At 40.7% G+C, this 19,270-nt stretch overlaps 1 protein-coding gene across 1 annotated transcript in view; it reads right to left on the bottom strand.

The window, feature by feature from the left end:
• Nucleotides 1-4,096: 4,096 nt before the first annotated feature.
• LOC126174814 (cytochrome c1, heme protein, mitochondrial) overlaps nucleotides 4,097-19,270 on the bottom strand; it is a 40,186-nt gene continuing 25,012 nt past the window's right edge. Inside the window, exons 6-8 of the mRNA XM_049921192.1 lie at nucleotides 13,510-13,638; nucleotides 13,309-13,428; nucleotides 4,097-4,798 (exon numbers count right to left, since the gene is read on the bottom strand). Of these exons, the coding sequence (XP_049777149.1) occupies nucleotides 4,688-4,798; nucleotides 13,309-13,428; nucleotides 13,510-13,638 (360 nt within the window). The 3' untranslated portion in view covers nucleotides 4,097-4,687. The remainder of the gene's footprint in view (nucleotides 4,799-13,308; nucleotides 13,429-13,509; nucleotides 13,639-19,270) is intronic.

Genomic DNA, 19,270 nt, shown 5'->3' with positions numbered 1-19,270 from the left:
TAAAAGTCTGAAGTCTAATGATGATAATGAAGTAGCTGACTACAAATAATTAACAACAAAATTAAATCGTGGCAACTGTGCACGTGATTACACCACTAAAATTAAGGGAAAATGGATTGTTACTGCAGGAAAAATATATAATACTCACACTTTGAATCTGGCAGCTACATATGATTCAAAACCGAGATGAATTTTAAAAACTGGTATTTAGAACAAGAATATTTTATGGTTTGAACAGTACCGTAATTTGATATAGGCTAAAATAGCTAGTTACTTCAAATTTAAGATTTTTCTGCATAATTATATTACTGAGAATCATTTCCATACCTGAGAAATTTTAAGTACATCCTCTTACTGCTGCATATATGGATTTCCAAGTATTATTTGTTAGTATACTTGAAAAATAATGAGAAACTTAAACATAAATACAAGACAAAGGAATTCTGAAAAGGAGAGAATTGTTCCAAGGCCACATTTTTCTCTGTACTGTTTCTTCAAAGAACCACCTGGCTCATGTGTCAGTAATCACAATGGTAGAAGTTGGAGAAAGTGGTGATATACTGCACTGGAGTGAAAAGTAGTAGATCATTAAGATATGTGTAATACTGATCTTTTCATGTTTCCCATGTGTACTCTTTTAATGCATTCCTGATATAGGGGGTTGAGTCACTATTTAGCAATCCCACTGTAGACTGCTGTAATATGTACATCGTATCTGGAATTTCTTGTTATCAGTTTCTTTAACTACTGCTATGTATCACGGGCTCTCTTGGAGGGGAAAAAAATACCATTAACATACAAAAGAAGGGGGATATATGTAAATAACGACATATGATGTGTGTGTTAAGAGTCGATGGGAAAGCCATTTGTTTTATTTTGGAACAGATAGGTGATTATATTCTTTAGGTAAAACCTACACTTGTATTATGTAAAGATAACTAAGATACTTTTTATAATTTAATTGTATTTAGTTTTAGTAATTGCTGTAATTCACACCTTATTTTAAGCATTTTTCCTACATGAATAATTTTTCCATTTGTCGAGTCATACCTTTTAGAAATATAATCTAAGGGTGGACAGTATTTTCAGAAACTTATGTCTTACTGTGCTGAAATGATGCAACTAGTAAAAAGGTCATGCTGTGGATAATCCAAATGAATGGATGAGTAAGAAACTGGCCAGTTATTATCAAATCTTCAAAGGAAGCACATGAAACACAAATTCATGACATCCAGATAATATCTACAGTACGCCAATATCTACACATTTGAATGTCTGTATGTGAGATGCATAGGGGGCCTGAAGATCGCATACTAATGTGCCAAAACTGGTTGTGAAAATAAAAACTTCTCAAATTGCACAGCTGTTTGGCCATTTTCCTTGTTAAATATTTGAACAGGCACTGCCTTGCGTCCACAATGGATCAATAGATGTTCTTTATTTTGGGATGCAGCCTTGCATTTGAAGACAAATTTTAATGCAAGCTGTCATATGTGGTACAAATCTTATGTTATGTAATGTTTGTTAAAATCCCACTAGAGCCATATAGATGTACACGTATTAATATATACAGACTTATCTTTTAATGATTCATTGCTATATTGACAAAAATGGTAAGTAAATTTTTTATCTAATTTATATTTTCTTCATGTCCTCAGTTTTCATCAGTTAAATAGTATGCACTGTTATGGTGCTTCGAGTGCCATCTGACCATGGCTGAACAATAACCTTCTTACTGGTGACTGTCACCACCAGTATGCACCTGTATCTCTTACAGTTATGAATTATCTGACAACATACACTGTACTGATGATGTTTCAAAGTATTTGGTATGTATTAATCAAGTATATTACTACATTTTACCCTATTTGACAGATCTGATGATGGCAACACTCTGAATAAGAAAAAATAAAGTGAGACACAAAAACTAACATAGAGAGAGAGAGAGAGAGAGAGAGAGAGAGAGAGAGAGAGTGTGTGTGTGTGTGTGTGTGGGGGGGGGGGGGGACAGTCATCCACACACACGATTATGGCCACTAACCTATACAAAGATGTCCATTCTGCTGTTTTGATGCTTACATGTTCTTGATGGTTGAGTACACTCCAAGCAGTTTCGCTCATGTGTCTAATTGAAGGGCAGAATGTAACACTTCAACAGCAAGGTGCCGGTATGCACAACCATTTCCACAAAGAAGGTTACCAAAGTCATGTCACATTTCAAACAGTTGATGGCCTTCTTCGTGCAACAGAGTCCCTTAGACCAGACCAATGGGAAACTGGTAAATCTGTCAACATGCAAATTGTTCAGTTGGAACAAGTTTTGTTACAGTGAATTAAGGACAGTCTCAGCATCAGCACACGAGCTATAGCCAAGGAACTAAATACTTCCAGTGCCAATGTGTGAAATGTCTATATCAGAAAGACATGCACCCTCTCAAATATCTCAAGGTAAAAGACTTATCATCTAAGGACTACCACTACCCAGTGGAAATCTCCCAATGACATCAACACAAAATTTTAAACATCCTTACTCCCAAAGGGGTGTTTTGCTTACTGAATAGGCTGCCTTCATATGAGAAGAAATTGTCAACAGCCTCAACACCCATGTCTTGGAGTTTAAATACAACTTGTCTGTTCCACTGTCAACAGGAATTTACAGTAAATGTTTGGTCGGATTTTGTTCATCCACATCTAACTGAGATGTATCTTCTGCCTAACATGCTGGTGGAGGAAATTTCTGCATTTCTCCGGAAAGCTGTACCATAAATATTGGCGAATGTCTGGCTAGCAGTCAGGCAATGATTATGACTCCAGTGTGATGGGGCTCCACCACAGTTTGCTGTTTGTATCAGAAAACATTTAGACCATGTTTTCCTCAAATTGTTGGTCTGTGAGATGTGGGCCAGTACTGTGGCCACAGTGTTCTCATGACATCACTCCTACACATTTCTTCTGTGGGGGAGATGAAGTCTTTGGCATATGACACAGAGAGATACTACAGATGAACTTGTTTCTCATTTGGCTGAAGCTGCAGCCATTATTTTAGAAACACCTGCCTGTTTTTAGCGGAAAATCCTTGGCACACAGATGCCATTTGTGCATTAACGTAAACAGATGGCATTTTCAGCAACATCTATAAAATTCATTTGTAACATGGTAGTCTGAACATTGTGTCTGAATATCCCTAGCATCAAAACTTTTAAGACCACCCAGTAAGGAAACAGGGCACCAAAGAAATTTTTGTCACATAATAGCTTTTTTTCTCTCTCTTCTACACACTCAAAGTTTATATCCAAAGGAACGATTGGGAAAGGATAGATTACTACTCACTACACAGAGGAGGCACCGAGTCACAGACACGCACAATGAAAATGAATGCTAGAAATGTTTCATTTGTATTCATAGTTTTTTTTTGCGCACTGTATATGAATGTAGATTGGAGTATATTTGGGATATTTATTTGAATTCTTCCAGAGTGCACCCAAGCTCAGGGAAAAAAGAAAACAAAGTGAGAAAGTCTGAGTGAGGTCATAGAATACATCAAGTGGCATTATAGTGCAGCACACAAAAATATGGCTGCCATGTCTTGTATGTTGCAGCCATACATTAAACTGCATTGTTACCTCTAATAACAGGAATAATATCGTGAATGACTCCTCGGCTTAATATATGCCTAAAGAATAGTCACAACAATAACACTAACAATGACATCAGAAATAACATTCATGGTTGAACTGCTACTTTAAATCATGTGAAGACAAAGAAGTGGTTTCCCCAATGCAAGGGGCACAAAATTTGGAATACAAACAATACAACATGTAACACTGACAAAACGGAGTATTACATTGTTACCAGTCACAAAGTACTCAAAAAGATTTGTTTTACCCTCTTGCTGTACCAATATGTGGAAAGAAACCCTCTATTGATATTCATGAGTACAGAATGATTGCATGTTGTTTCACGTCCATTATGCAGGACTGAACCACTTAAGCTTTCCCCAGTTAGAGTTCTGGTAACAATTCAATGTACTTCTCATCACAGCTAAATTAGGTTCTTATTGTGCAGTTCATCAACAGATGAAAGTGATATAAATACATCCAGTATACACCAATAATATATTTTTAAAGTGTCATAACAGCTTTTACATTTCTCAAGCAATCCAACTTGACTGAACCCGGAAACATACAACGTACAGAAAACATGCAATGTACAGAAGAAGCAACAAACTATCCATTTACAGTAGCAGATCTTTATTATAAATATTTGTACATACACCACAATCTTTTAATGCCACATGATGCATGTGTGAAGTCTGATGCTGTGGTAAGACCTGCTAACTGTAAGCATTTCAGTGAATAAATAACAAAATACACTGAAGGAAACTGCCGCTTCACATTTAATGAAGTCCTTCATTTTCACATTAACTTTGCAGTGCATAAAACTGTGTTATCTGCTGCCTTCAAAAGGCAAAAATTAATTCAGGGTTTAAGCTGCTTCACTGGGTTCGGAGTAATGTTATGTGACCACTTAAAATCTGCTTATTGATTTGGGAATACTGAATCACAATTTATTTCTTGTTTTGCCTGAATATTTTATCACCAATAAATCTGCTACCAATAGAATTTGATTAAAGTTCATTAATGATCTTCAAACTACAAATCTTCTGAAAATTTTCCTATTTTTCCAATCATTTTTGTGTTGGGGGCCTGAATGCCATCTTCCTGCTCTTAAGAAGTGACCACTTGTGCCTCTTGATGTAATAGACAACACCAAGTAACATAGGGAAAATGAACAGCACCTGAAAAAATGAAAGTAACAACATAATGTGTTAAGGATAAGCATAATTCTATGCAAGTCTGAAATTATAAACTTCCTAAATCCAAAATAGCATAACCTAATTCTGGAACTACACACTAAAAACAACAATTAAATAACTTCTTAGTTTTTCTATCATACATGACAAACAGATAAAAAACAAATTGCTAATTTTGTACAAGAACACACAACATAGAAGTTCAATGCACTGTCAGCATCACTTACACTGCTCACACAAGAGAATTTAAAATTATATTTGAGAATGATTGCTGTTGGTGGAGTATGTAAAGACGAATATTTACAAAACAAAACTTCAACTGTGGAGACAGACTTTGGTCCGGACTTCTGCATTTCACAGACAGTGCTCTTTCAAATGAGACAACCCAGCAAATCTCACAGGTGACTCAAACCTCCAATGCTACGATTATTTAGTACAGTCTGTGGTGTTTTCCCAACTGGAAGAGCAAATGTGGGAACAGTTCCGAGTTCCAGCCATGAACAGTTTTGATTTGTTGAAGTAATTAATGTTTATGCACAAATCTGAAATGTCACCTCATGTATAAAATGTCTATTACCAGTAAAACTGAATGATTTTATAATTACGAGGGTCATTCAGGAAATAAAGAACTTTTTTCCTACTGAAATTCTTATTTCATTTAATTAAATAATTGTATTTTATATACAATTTTATACCCAAGCCACTTTTCTGTGTCGTCACTATTCAAATTTAGGCACCTGTCGTACCACTTAGCCTTCTGCACTTCAGTTTGTACCAATTTGTTGAACCACTGATTAAAGGCTTCTGTAAGTTCACGTTTTGTAGTGTTGTCCACTCAAAAAATCTTACAATTTTGGTAATATGCGATGATCACTTGGAGCTAAGTCTGGACTACATGGTGGATGCTGAAACATTTCCTACTGAAAATGCTAAGCTGTGCCAATCCTGTTGCATGCATTATCGTGAAGGAGGATGGCTCCACTGGTTAGCGTTCTGCGAAATTGTTGAAGTATCTCACAGTAGGTCGCTGCATTTATGGTCTCACCTCTAGGCATGAGGTCACCATAGCCATAATATTTTTGGTGCTCAAAATTGGTTTCACTTGTTTTGGTTTTGTTGGGAACTGCGAATGACGTCATTCCATCGATAGGTGCTTTGGTTCTGCTATGAAATGCGATACGCAAGTCTCATCACTAGTGACAACAATGTGATTAAAAATTTCATCACCTTCCTTTTGTCCGCCGCTCGTGGTCTCGCGGTAGCGTTCTCGTTTCCCGAGCACGGGGTCCCGGTTCGATTCCCGGCGGGGTCAGGGATTTTCACCTGCCTCGAGATGACTGGGTGTTTGTGTTGTCCTCATCATTTCATCATCATCCAGGAAAGTGGCGAAATTGGACTGAGCAAAGATTGGGTAATTGTACGGGCGCTGATAACCACGCAGTTGAGCGCCCCACAAACCAATCATCATCATCATCACACCATCCTTTTCACAGTGACTGAGAAATGTCAGTGCAGCTTCCATTCATTCATTTGGTTTTGCGTTCATCTGACAGAATTTGAGAAACCCACCTGGCACTCTCTTTTTATAGCTCACATCTGCACTAACAATCTTGTACAACACAATTCTTGAAATGTTTGGAAAGGATGAGCCCATTCCACTATTTCTCAAGCGCCTATCTTCTTGGAGTTTTGTTTCAATACTTGCTGTGAGTCCATCAGTCACCACTGAGAGTCGTCCCCAAGCAATCTTCGTCATGAACTTTCTCCTGTCTGCCATTAAACATGATACACCACCCCCCTACTGATGCTTTGTTCATCACATTACCATAGAACTCAGTTATTTGTCTTCAACTTTCAATGGGTCAGACTTTTTGCGAGTAAGACTGTGAGCCTTACCGTATTTACTCGAATCTAAGCCGCACTCGAATCTAAGCCGCACCTGAAAACTGAGACTCGAAATCAAGGAAAAAATTTTCCCGAACCTAAGCCGCACCTGAAGTCTGAGACTCTAAATTCAAGCGGAGGGAAAAGTTTTAGGCCACACCTCCAAATCGAAACACAGTTGGTTTATTGTAATATGAGAGACAATTTAGGTCGAATAAATGACGATACAGCTACAGTAGTTTGGTTCGAGTCGTAAGATTAGCAGTTAAGCTTTACCAGGTAGCCATTGCTAGGCGTCAGGCGCTCCGTCCGTATTTATTCGGGTACCCTTCCTTTTTCACGTGCTTCGTCTGGTTTGAATTGATTGCCCCCCCCCCCCTTTTTTTTTTTTTTAATCTGATAAGTGCCGTTCTCTTTGTTATAGGTGTTTACGTCACTCTAAGCTGAAAATGCATTACTGTACTGTGTCATGCATTGTTTGTCGCATTCTGATAATGAGTGTTTACGGCCTGTCGCCACTCGCGGCATGACTTGCTTTTGTGTGCCCTACCGCCGCTTACGATTTAAAAAGAGAGAGAGAGAGGAATCGTCTCATTATCGAAACAATGGCAAGAGACTGCTATTTGTTGTTACTTACACTACTGCTTTCTTTGATAATGATCAACAAGAACCAAATAATAGGCTGCGTATGATAGAAGATGTTCTGAACGAGAGTTTAATGAAAATTTTTCTCCGTTTGAAAATCTTTGCAGACGCCTCTTTAGTACATTATATTCTGCACAGAAATTAGTCATCTTAGATTTAAAAATCTAGTCAATTGCCGTGCTTCAATTCTGACTGTATCACTATTAGGCATAAGAATAATACGAATATAAACATGACATGATATGTATATTCTTCCGCGTTTGCTGTTGCCTCACTCTAGTTTCGTAGTTTATTAGGCAGACAGGATTTAAATGAGATAGCAACAAACACGAAAGAATTCATGGCAAAATGTTTATATTCGTATTATTCTCATGGTGAAGATAATAATGTGTGTGATTCACAATTCATGAAAGTTCCTATTAGCAACCATCTTTTTTCACAGGTAGGAAAAAATTCGGAACGTAGAGTTGGCCATATTGACAAAGATCCCAAACAATCTCGCCAGTCGGATTTTCGTAGTACATTGAAATGCTGCTACATTCGAACATGAACAATACGGAATTTGTATTTACTTCGTTGGATAATGTATGAAGATGAAGTGGTCGAACTTCGGGGCGGAGAAAAAAGCTCGTCTTCCACCTTTTTTTAAAATTTTTTTTTTACTGACGCAGAGGTTTTGGCGCCAGTATTTATCTTTGTGCCTGCAAAGCATGCCTGTGTAGCGCTACACATATTCGACCGCAGAAGTTAGGTGTGGCGGCACCTACCAACATTTTTCAGAACTTCCGCTTACTTTGCACTCGATTCTAAGCCGCAGGCGGTTTTTTGGATTACAAAAACCGGAAAAAAGTGCGGCTTAGATTCGAGTAAATACGGTATACTTGGTGCGATTGTAAATTTTGTCACACATTTTAAAGTTGTACAGCTAAGCATTCAGCAATGTATTGAATCTTAGCTGCTGCCAAACTTCAGTGAATGAATACCAAACATCAGTGATTGGTTGGTTGGTTGGTGGACGAACACAGTCACATGTCAAAAAATGTTCTATACTTTCCCTATGACCCTTTTATATGCAATAATTTACATGAAAGAAACACTGATAGCAGTTCAAGAACAAAAGTGACCACGATGCATGGTGAAATATTCCTGGTGTCAATGTTTTCTCCATTTCTTAGTGCATTTCTGTATGCTACACAATAAAAATAATGAAACACGTAGCTGGTGAATCCCATAAGACTTTATCACTAGCATTACAATGAAATATTTTCTTATATGGTTAAATACATTCTCCGAAATTTCAATATTAGCTTTAAATTTTGCCTGCTGGTTGCATGGTTGGTTTGGAGGTTAAAGGGACTAAACTGTGAGGTTATCAGCCCCGTTTTCGTTAGTCACACAGGTCTCAGATTAAAACCATACCCCAAAAGAAACCTATCGTTTCAAATCCAGTGAAGGAGCAAAACACGTAAAACTGTGTCTAACCACATTGAAGTAAGAAATGAAAGTATCAAGAAAAAACTGAAAACATCAATGAAAAGGGAAAAAAGCGGTAAAAGGTATTAAAAATAATACAGCAGTAAAAGGTATTAAAAATAATATAGCAGATGGCCTTGGCGGCTGATGACAAGAATGAAAAAGGATGAGCCAGCCACTCTGCAACACACTAAAATCTCCAGCCAAAATGCACAAGGCAAGAGAAAAACAGGTGGTGAAAAGACGAACACCAAGTCAAAAAAGGACAGCACCATAGTGGGGCAAGGAAGAGTTAAAATGCAGGTAGGGTGAAGGCCTGGGACAGAAGGCCACACATCTACCCTTCAATGGAGTGAAAAAAAAAACACCCTCTCAAATAAAACTTAGAACTAGATCAGCCATTGAGGCACCGTCACCTAACACTGCAGGTAATGTGTCAGGAACGTTGAAAGTGTGTTGGGGTAACTGAATTTGGACAGTCTAATAAGATGTGTGGATGACTGTCAAGTGTGAACCACAGTTACACTGAGATGGGTCCCTGCAACGTAAGATGTGAACATGAACCAGCCAAGTATGGCTGATGGGGAGCCGACAAAAGACTATGGAGTCATTGGGAGTGGATCACATGGAGGACCACCACACATCTGTCACCTCCTTTATCATACATACCTTGTTCAGCAAAATCATATAGTGCCATTCTGTTTACCAGAGCCCAAAAACTTTTCAGTGTAATACTGATCGAAGATCAGATTCTGGTTTGCCAATCTCCAGACTGTTTATGATTAGCCTCTTTGGTTAGCTTGTCGGTCAAGTTCGTTTCCCTGGATTTCTATGTGCCCCAGGTTCCACAAGAAGACCATTTACCATCCACTTTGTTCAAGGATGTAAATATACTCTTAGATGTCCATTACCAGATGATGGCGAGGATAGCACTGGTTGAGAGCTTGTAAGGCGCTCAAGGAATTGCTACAAATGAGGACGGATTTCCCGGTGCAGGAACGGATACGCTCAAGTCCCTGAGAGATGGGCTACCAGCTCTGCAGTGAAAACACTACAGCCATCTGGCAAGGAGCGCTGTACAGCATGAACACAACCATCAAATCATCAGTGTAAACTACCTCTGAATCCTGGGACACATCAGGAAGAGGGAAAATGCCAGTTGGGGCTGCAGGATGAACTGAGTCTTCTGGGACTTGTGGTAAGTATACACAAAGCTGTGGTCAAGGTAAGCCCCATGGAGGTGTACATGAGTGGACTCAAGAGTGGTGGTGGAGAGAGAGACTAGAGTTCAGTGAGAAGGGACCGGACATCGAATACAATTACAATTTCCAATCTGGGCTACTGTTACGGGAGATGGAGCACTGTGTCATTGAAACGAAGACAATAATTTGTATGTTTAGGCGAGCCGTGAATATGCGCGATGTAACTGGCAAGCAGCTGTTGTCACCTGAGTTGCTATGGAGGAACTCCAACTTCCATGAGTAGACTGTTCACTGTGCTCGTACAGAAAGCTCCCCTCGCAAGTCTAACTATATAGTGGTGTATAGGGTCCAGCATCTGCAATTCTGCGGGCAATGCGGAACCTTACAACAGGCCTCCATAGTCAAGATGGGACTGTACGAGGGCTTTGTACAGCTACAACAGTGTACGGCGATCTAAACCCCAGTTGGTGTGACTCAGGTGTTAAAGAATCTTGATGAAGATGGGCAAGCCAAACTAAGCAGGCATTGAAAACCTGTCCTGGAAAGTGATGAGAGTCCACTACATTAAGCAGCTAGTCATCAAGATAATTTTGTGGCTGTGCATGAATCATGTCTTGGCAGCTATAAACTGAAAGCCATGGGTGAGGGCCCATGACTGCACCTTTCATATGGCTCCTTGCAGTTGATGTTCGGCCACACCAACAGTAGATGAGAAAAAGGAAATGCAAAAGTCATTAGCATACAAAAAGGTTGATACTGAGGACCATTTAGCTGCTGCGAGACCATTAATGGCTACTAAAAAAAGTGGGGCATTCAGTATAGAGCCTTGCGGGACCTCACTCTTGGATATGGAGGGAACTGTGTGAAGCACTGACTCAACCTCCAAAGGTGTGGAGTGCCAAAAAGTTTTTTTATAAAAAACCGGCAGCGAGACCCAGAGGACCCACTCACATAATGTAGTAAGGAAGTGATGTTGCCAAGTGGTGTCTTGGGCTTACGTCAGGTCCAGAAAAAGTGCAATAAGGTGATGGCGGGAAAAGGCCTTTTGGATGGCAGACTCCAGGTATACCAAGTTGTCAGTGGTGGTGCAACCAGAAGGCTCGGAGACTCAAGGACCCTAGACAACCACCAGCTCACCATATGTTCGAGCAGCTTGCATTGAACATTGGTGAGGCTAGGAGGATGATGGCTATCCACATCCAGTGGGGTCTTACCAGATTTTAGCACTGGAACAATGACACTTTCTTGCCGCTGCCACGGGAATTCACCATTGCTCCAGATGCAGTTAAAGATGGCAAGGATGTGTCACCGTTAATCTACTGATACATGTTTAAGCATTTGGGAATGGATAACGTCTGGCCCAGGGATTGTGTTGAGAAAGTATGCAAGGACACTGAGAAATCCCCACTCACCGAATGGAACATTACATGGCTCAGGGTGGCACTTGCCCGTCACATGACGCACAAAATCTTTATCTGAAAGGCTCAAACAAGTACTTGTTTTAACAATGATATAACATTGTATGTACAATTAAAACTTTAAAACACAATGCTGAGATTCCCTGTACACCAAAACTGAAATATTTCCATTGCTAGACAAAGAAAAATTCTTACCAAAATCAATTAGGTGGGATTGAAGAGACGTTAGTGCCAATAGTAATTAAAAAAAAAAAAAGACACACACACACACACACACACACACACACACACACACACACACACACACAAACACACAAACTAACGTCAAAGATTTGTCTGTCTCAAAAATGAATGTATCATTATTACCTTTGAAACTACACACATCAAAGAAAGTTTAGCGTCACCTCGGTTCCGGAAACTGTACAAATAATTGGAATAGAGATCAACATAAACATCATTTCCGCCCTTTTTGTTGCTCATGAAAACCACACATTGCATGTTGTACCACCCTACACCGAGACCTTCAGAGATGGTGGTCCAGATTGCTGTACACACCAGTACCCCTAATACCCTGTAGCACGTCCTCTTGCATTGATGCATGCCTGTATTCGTCGTGGCATACTATCAACAAGTTCATCAAGGCACTGTTGGTCCAGATTGTCCTACTCCTCAATGGCAATTCAGAATATATTCCTCACAATGGCTAGTGGGTCACGTCACCCATAAACAGCCCTTTTCAATCTATCTCAGGTATGTTTCAATAGGGTTCACGTCTGGAGAATATGCTGGCCACTCTAGTCGAGCAATGCCGTTATCTAGAAGGAAGTCATTCACAAGATGTGCATGATGAGGGGCGTGATTTTTCACCCATGAAGACTAATGCCTTGTCAATATGCTGCTGGTATGATTGCACTATTGGCCGGAGGATGGCATTCACGTATCGTACAGCCATTACGGGACCTTCCATGACCACTATCAGGGTACATCAGCCCCACATAACGCCATCCTGAAACAGCAGGGAACCTCCACCCTGCTGCACTCACTGGACACTGTGTCTAAGGTGTTCGGCCTGACCGGGTTGCCTCCAAACACATCTCCGACGGTTGTCTGGTTGAAGGCATATACGGCACTCATCGATGAAGAGAACGTGATGCCAATCCTGAGCAGTCCATTCGGCATGCTGTTAGACCCATCTGTACCGCGCTGCATGGTGTTGTGGTTGCAAAAATGGACTTTGCCATGGACGTTGGGAGTGAAGATGCGCATCATGCAGCCTATTGCGCACAGTTCAACTTTTAACACGACGCCCTGTGGCTGCACAAAAAGCATTATTCAACATGGTGGCGTTGCTGTCAGGGTTCCTCCGAGCCATAATTTGTAGGCAGCGATCATTCACCACAGTAGTAACCTTTGGGTGGCCTGAATGAGGCTTGTCATCGACAGTTCCTGTATCTCTGTATCTCCTCCACGACTGAACAACATCACTTTGGTTCACCCCAAGATGCCTGGACACTTCCCTTGTTCAGAGCCCTTCCTGGCACAAAGTAACAATGCTGACGCGATGGAACCGCAGTACTGACCGTCTAGGCATGGTTTGAACAACAAACAACATGAGCCGTGTACCTCCTTCCAGATGGAATGACTGGAATGAATCGGCTGTCAGGTCCCCTTCCATCTAATAGGCACTGCTCACGCATGGTTGTTGACATCTGTGGGTGGGTTTAGTGGCATCTCTGAACAGTCAGAGGGACTGTGTGTCTATCTTCAGGAGTTTTGGGAACTGGGGTGATGCAAACTTGTTTTCATGTGTGTATATACAAATGGCACAAAGAATGTGACACAAACAAAACAAAAATCAATTTTTCAGGCTAACCTTTATAAGCATCTGTTTCCTTTCATCGTGTTCTGGTTCCGCAGCCCATTTCAAGAATGTGCTAACATCTTTCGCAAGCTGGCTGGCTGTTGCTGGAGTTCCGTCTGAATACTCTATGACCTACATAAAACACAAAAAAGGTATCCCTGTAAATGAGGTAGTTTATATACAAATAGTTACAAACATGTTCACAGATCGTACCTCATTGTAGAGAGCTTGTGCCATACTTATAGCTCCACCAGGAAAGTATGGGTTGTAATACTGGCCTTCCCTGAGAACTACACCGGCAGGTGGATCGCAATAGCCCGTTAGTAGAGAAAACACATAGTCCTGCAAAAGGAAATTCAAATCTTAAGATGAAATATAAATCTATGTTACAACATAGTCAATCTCTTCTGAACACACACACACACACACACACACACACACACACACACACACACACACTACTTCTCAGTTATGTCTCTCTATAACAATAGCTTCAAGTGCACAGTCGTTTATGCATTTTACTATCTGTAAATCAAGCCTCAAGCCATGTCTTTAACGAGGTCCAATTATTGTTCTTGATATTATACAAACCATTTCTTTGCATTAAAATTTAACAAGAATACAGTTTTGTGTCACCTAGTTAGCTGCTTACTGCAGATCTAAAGCCTACATTTATATACAGTTTTTGCCATTCTCTTGTTATCGTCATGATATGCCGTTTCTTCATTAATATTTCACATCCTTACTTGAAAATCAATCCACACTTGTACAAAGGAGGTGGCATTACAGTGGTAAGACTGTTGCCTTCACAGATCTTCTGAACTGGTTGACCCAGCCAGTTATAGCAGAACCCACAGTTTAATGTCGACTTCAAACCATTGTAAAATTCTGTCTTTTTCACATTGACAAACACAGTCACAGGATGAAGACTAAGGTGAAAATTGAAGGACTGACTAGGGGTCAAACCTGAGACCTCTGGATAGGAGGCTGGCACTTACTGAGACACTAAGCCACTTGCACACATATAGTAGATGGTAGTTTTTTGATTTGTTTATAATCGTTTAAGAGGGACAGGCAGGTAAGACCTGGGAACACCTGAAGGTTTCGTGCAGATTATATAATGGTAATATGATTAGTTTGAAACCAGCTTTTATACTGAAAAACATGTCCACAGGCACTGCAACTGCAGACAAACTGAAAAAAATGCAAAAAGTTAGGAAATAAAAGAAATGCAATCTGGGTATTTAAAAAAAGACGGTTCCCGAGTTTCAAAAGAAGCATTAAGTGACGATCAATTAAAATGGGGGGAAGTGAATACTACAGAAGACAAATGGGTAGCTTTGAGTAATGAAAGGTAGCAGATTCTCAAAAAGGCAAGAAGCCAAGACCTAGTAGAAACCCTTTGTTAACAGGTTATATAGCATTTAACTGACAAAAGGAGAAAATACAAACATACAGGAAATGAAGCAGACAATAAGGGAACATAACTGTCTAAAAAATGAGCGAGACATAATGTACAAAACCGTAAAACAGATGTGGATAGTGGACTCATGTGAGACTGTGGAAGCATGTACAACTATAAGAAAGGTAGAGGCCACCTACGGGAAAATTAAAGAGATCTTTGGAGAAAAAAAGAAGCCACCATATGATTATTAGCTCAGATGGCCAGCACATGCCGTACACTGGGGGAAGGGAGGGGGTGGGGGGTGGGGGGGAGAATCGAATCAATCAGGTGGCTAGTAACAGCAGATGACAATATTGCACAAGTGAAATTAATCCCCATGTAACTAAAATGATTAAATAATTTACCCCTTCTTTTTTTTACTTACAGGAAAGGTTCCCGCCCTGTAGTTATTTTGATAGCGACCTTATCTTTTGAGGAACAAGGTAACTCTTCACTAACTGCATCAATGAACACAAGAAGAGGACAGCAGGTACCAGGAGTTTCTTACAGAGTTTAGCAGAGTACATCGTCGGATTACCAGAATCATGTTCAACATTTTTAATTTAGATCCTTGCTGTGGGCAAAGAGCTCTATGAACGCGAATAATGCATTACAAAGGAGCGGCAACATGCACACATGTAGTAGAGGAAACCTAATTAGAGCACCTTGCTACAGCAGCTAGTCATCCTGGAATTACTTTTAAGAAAGGTCTAACCTGAGTGTATTTGATTCCTGCTACAATTGGGAGTAATGAGGGGACGGTTTACCTCATATGAACTGCTCACATGTCGACATGACAACAGTAATCGAGATGGTTTGCTGTGTTACCTCCAGTAAGAGTCAGGCTCTAGCTTTCATACATGACACGCCAGGAGAGTAGCAAATTACGTATCTAGCTTTCTGTGTGTACTTTTATAGTTAGATCTTAAATTAGTAGTACTAGGATGAATAGGATGTGTGCATGCTGTGTGCAGATGCAAGAGGAGCTGACCACAGTTTGCTAATGGCTGGTGACATTTTTGGATGCAGTCAGCCATTCTCAGGCTGCTGTCTCAAGTTGTAGCAGTTGTGGAGAATCTTGTGGCTACCACAGACACTCAGGTGTGGCTTGTTTTGCCCACATGCTTGTCAGCCCAGCACCTTTCAGCATACTAGAAGCAGGAAATCTGCCCTCACCACAGTGAGTGTGGTGGCTTGTATCATATTCACATCATTCAAGGCAGATAGTTTATGTGGAGGCTGCTGACTAGTCCCACCCATGACCCAGTGGGTGGTCACTCATTCAGCAGGGACTGAGCAGGCACATGGGAACAGGGGGTTGCTGGTTATTGGCAGCTCCGATGTTAAGCACATTATTGAACCCCCCCACCCAACCCTGGGAAGTAACTTTCAGGGTTGGAATGAAATCTAATATGCACTCCGTGTGTCTGCCCCGGGGCTTCATCTGAGACAGGGATGCAATCCTGCCTGCAGATAATGAGGATACATGGTGCTGTCATTTGGAAGTTTTAGCTCGTATCAGCACCAATGATGTCTGCCACTTGGGTTCTGAGGTAATCTTCAGTTCATAGGGCCAATTGGCAGAACTGGTGAAGACCACTGGCCTCATTCACAGGGTGAAAGGGTGAAATCAGAGATCACAATTTGCAGATTTGTAGCATCATACTAAGAGCTGATCATGTCCTTTGGTTTGGAGTCATGAAGCCGAGGGGGAGAGGATCACAACCAAAGGCTCTGTCAATCTGTGACAAAATCGACTGCAGATTTCTAGACCTGTAATATGATATGAAGAACTGAAGAGGAGAAGTTTTGGAAAGACTTTTGATGTGCAGCAACATATATGCTGCATATTACAAAAGTATACATTCGAATTGCACCAAACACAGCACTTTAGTTTCCGGAGTGTTGAAATCAAGATTGCGATGTCCTTTTATAAACCAATCATATCTCATGCCACGTGATCTTGCCAGCCAATGACAGCAGATATTCAGAGCATAGGACACGTGTTATAGTCAGCCAATAGCAACGTCACTGTTACATAGCGCAAACACACAAAGAGGAAAAGTTAATGGTTAACATTAATATACATAGTATAGCTACAAAAAAAGGTAAGCTTTCACATGTAATATTGATCTTTTTAATTTAAAATAATGGCATAAATGTCTGGTCTTCTGGACTCTTAAATTCTTGTAAGTGGCTGGTCCTCAAAGCGTTCAGTTTTAAATGCTCTGTAATTTGTGGAATTCATCACACTTTCTCACACGCAACTTAATTCATCATGTGTAAAAACAAATTTACTTTGAAAGTAATGCTTTTTGAACCACCGTTCGCAATACCATCCCGAGACTGTTAGAAATTGGTTCGATTTAGCAGTTGCCAGTGAGCGCCAGAAAACATGCATTATTGCGCGTGCGCAGCTACAGTGGTGTAAGAAGGCCGCATGTTCGTATGTATAAAGCACTAAGAGAACTTACATTACGCCAAAAAAGAAACAGGACATCAGAGGATACTCCAAGAGCATCAGAATTTCCTAAACCATACTGAAATGCATAATTTGGATTGAAGTGCATATTGGTTTTTTCCAGATTCACAATGAAGTAGGTCCCATCTGATGTTAAGCTTTTCAGTGTGGTTTTTGGAATATATATTTTCTTGGAGTACCGAGACTGTACTGTATCATATTTGGTTCTTTATTATGGCATAATGCCATACATGGCAGAAGATGAAAATGTGCACTTGAAATTCAGCGAACAGTTGGAGCTAGCAAATACTGTAGAAAACACTTCGTTTCATATACATTGATTGACTCAGCGGAAAGATTAATAAAACCAAATTTCTATAGCAAACTGACAAAAGTAACTTCATTGTTCTGCAAAGCGATTAATGCTTGACTGCGCGAATCTGGCAGCTGGCGTGCACGAGAAAAATTTTACTCATTAGCACCTGACTGCTTGTTGCTACTGCCAATACAGCTAACAGCCACACTTCAAGTAGCACGAAGCGGGAGAAGATACTGCTCATACGCGAGTCCACTACGCATGCGCATGAGCCCGCTGGCAACTGGTCAAACAAACCTAATGTAAACAGTTGTGACGTCACTCTCATAGAAAGTAGTTTATTGTAACGAAGTATTACACAGTCTTCGCCCTAAGACCTTTGACATATTTTTGCTGTTTGCAGAGGCTTGTGCATGCACTGTGTTTTGTTGTTGTAAATGGCGCATTTCCTTTGCCGCTGAAGTTTTTTTTTTTTTTGTCTCTTTTATATTTTATTGCTGCAGTATCATTCTCCAGTAGCAGGATACAGCAAGATTCTTACCAGTCAAAACTACAAAAATTTAACTGAAAGCAAACAATGAAAAATCCCTGGAATTCAGAAAAATTCCCGGGTTTTTCCCGGATGAAAACATTCTTGGGTTTTTCCCCGGATTGTATACATCTTGTAATACACACTGAGACATTGCCAAGAATGATTACAGACACGAAGAGCTGTAGATTGGACGGCAGACGCAGCTTTGATTAAGAGGGAACCTGACTGCATCTTACTGAGAGACTCCACTCACAATGGCTTTTTGGCCATGAGTGTCCCTGTCCGTCCCAGTACAGAAAGATAGTGGGGAAAGTGTTTCATCCCAAGAAGGCAAGTTTGATCCTCCTTCAATGATGTAGCCAGGTACGGGAAGGCTGCCAGTTTATACGGAAAGGCATTCAGTGCTCCTTCACCACACGAGGAGACAGGTGTTTGAGAACAGCCAGATTTTTGCAGCTTGATACGCCCACTCCGATCAGGGGCTCTCCACATGGGTGCCATCCAGCCACAGCAAGGACCGCCTGGCATGGCTTCCATTGCTGGGAGTTCCGATGCTCCAGGAAGACACTAAAAACAAAATATTTAGAAGTGGAGGTCAAACCTCAAGAGGGAACTGAATGCCAAAAAGAAGGAATGAACAGGAAAGAGGAACAAAATTGCAAGCAACACAGGGAACCAGGTGGATAGCCAGGTCGATATGAATCAGTACACCAAGAGAGGGGAGAAGGGGGCACCAGGAAAGGAGCGAGGATAGGGAGGGTTAAGGAAATGCAGCCAGCGTGGAAGAATAGGCTGCAATAGCTCGGGGCCCCATGTGAGCCAGGCACAAAAATCATGAAAGAATTGTGACGCTCTGGGAGAAAAAAGGAGGGGGGAGAAGCAGCTACTGAGGTAGCTGAGTGCTTGTGGCCTACCCCCCCCCCCCCTTTCTTGCAGTAGTTGGAGATCCTCTGATGAGTGCTTACCACTCAATACACATAGGTCGGAATCAGACTGTGTACGAAGTAAAGACACTGTGACTGTCAACATTTCAACAGTAAATTGTCACATATTCATAACAAAGTTACTGTATTTACTGCCCTCGAGCAAATCATCGTGCTCAAATTTTTCTCTGAATGAGGGCCAACTTAAACCATAAGTAGAAAGCTCTGAAATATTAGTGGGGCATCGAATGTATATCAAAACGACAAATGAAATGCCATAGGAGGTGGAGCATTTATT

This window comes from Schistocerca cancellata, chromosome 3 (genome assembly GCF_023864275.1).
Source record: "Schistocerca cancellata isolate TAMUIC-IGC-003103 chromosome 3, iqSchCanc2.1, whole genome shotgun sequence".
NCBI lineage: Eukaryota > Metazoa > Arthropoda > Insecta > Orthoptera > Acrididae > Schistocerca > Schistocerca cancellata.
This window is presented reverse-complemented; position numbering and strand designations above follow the sequence as displayed.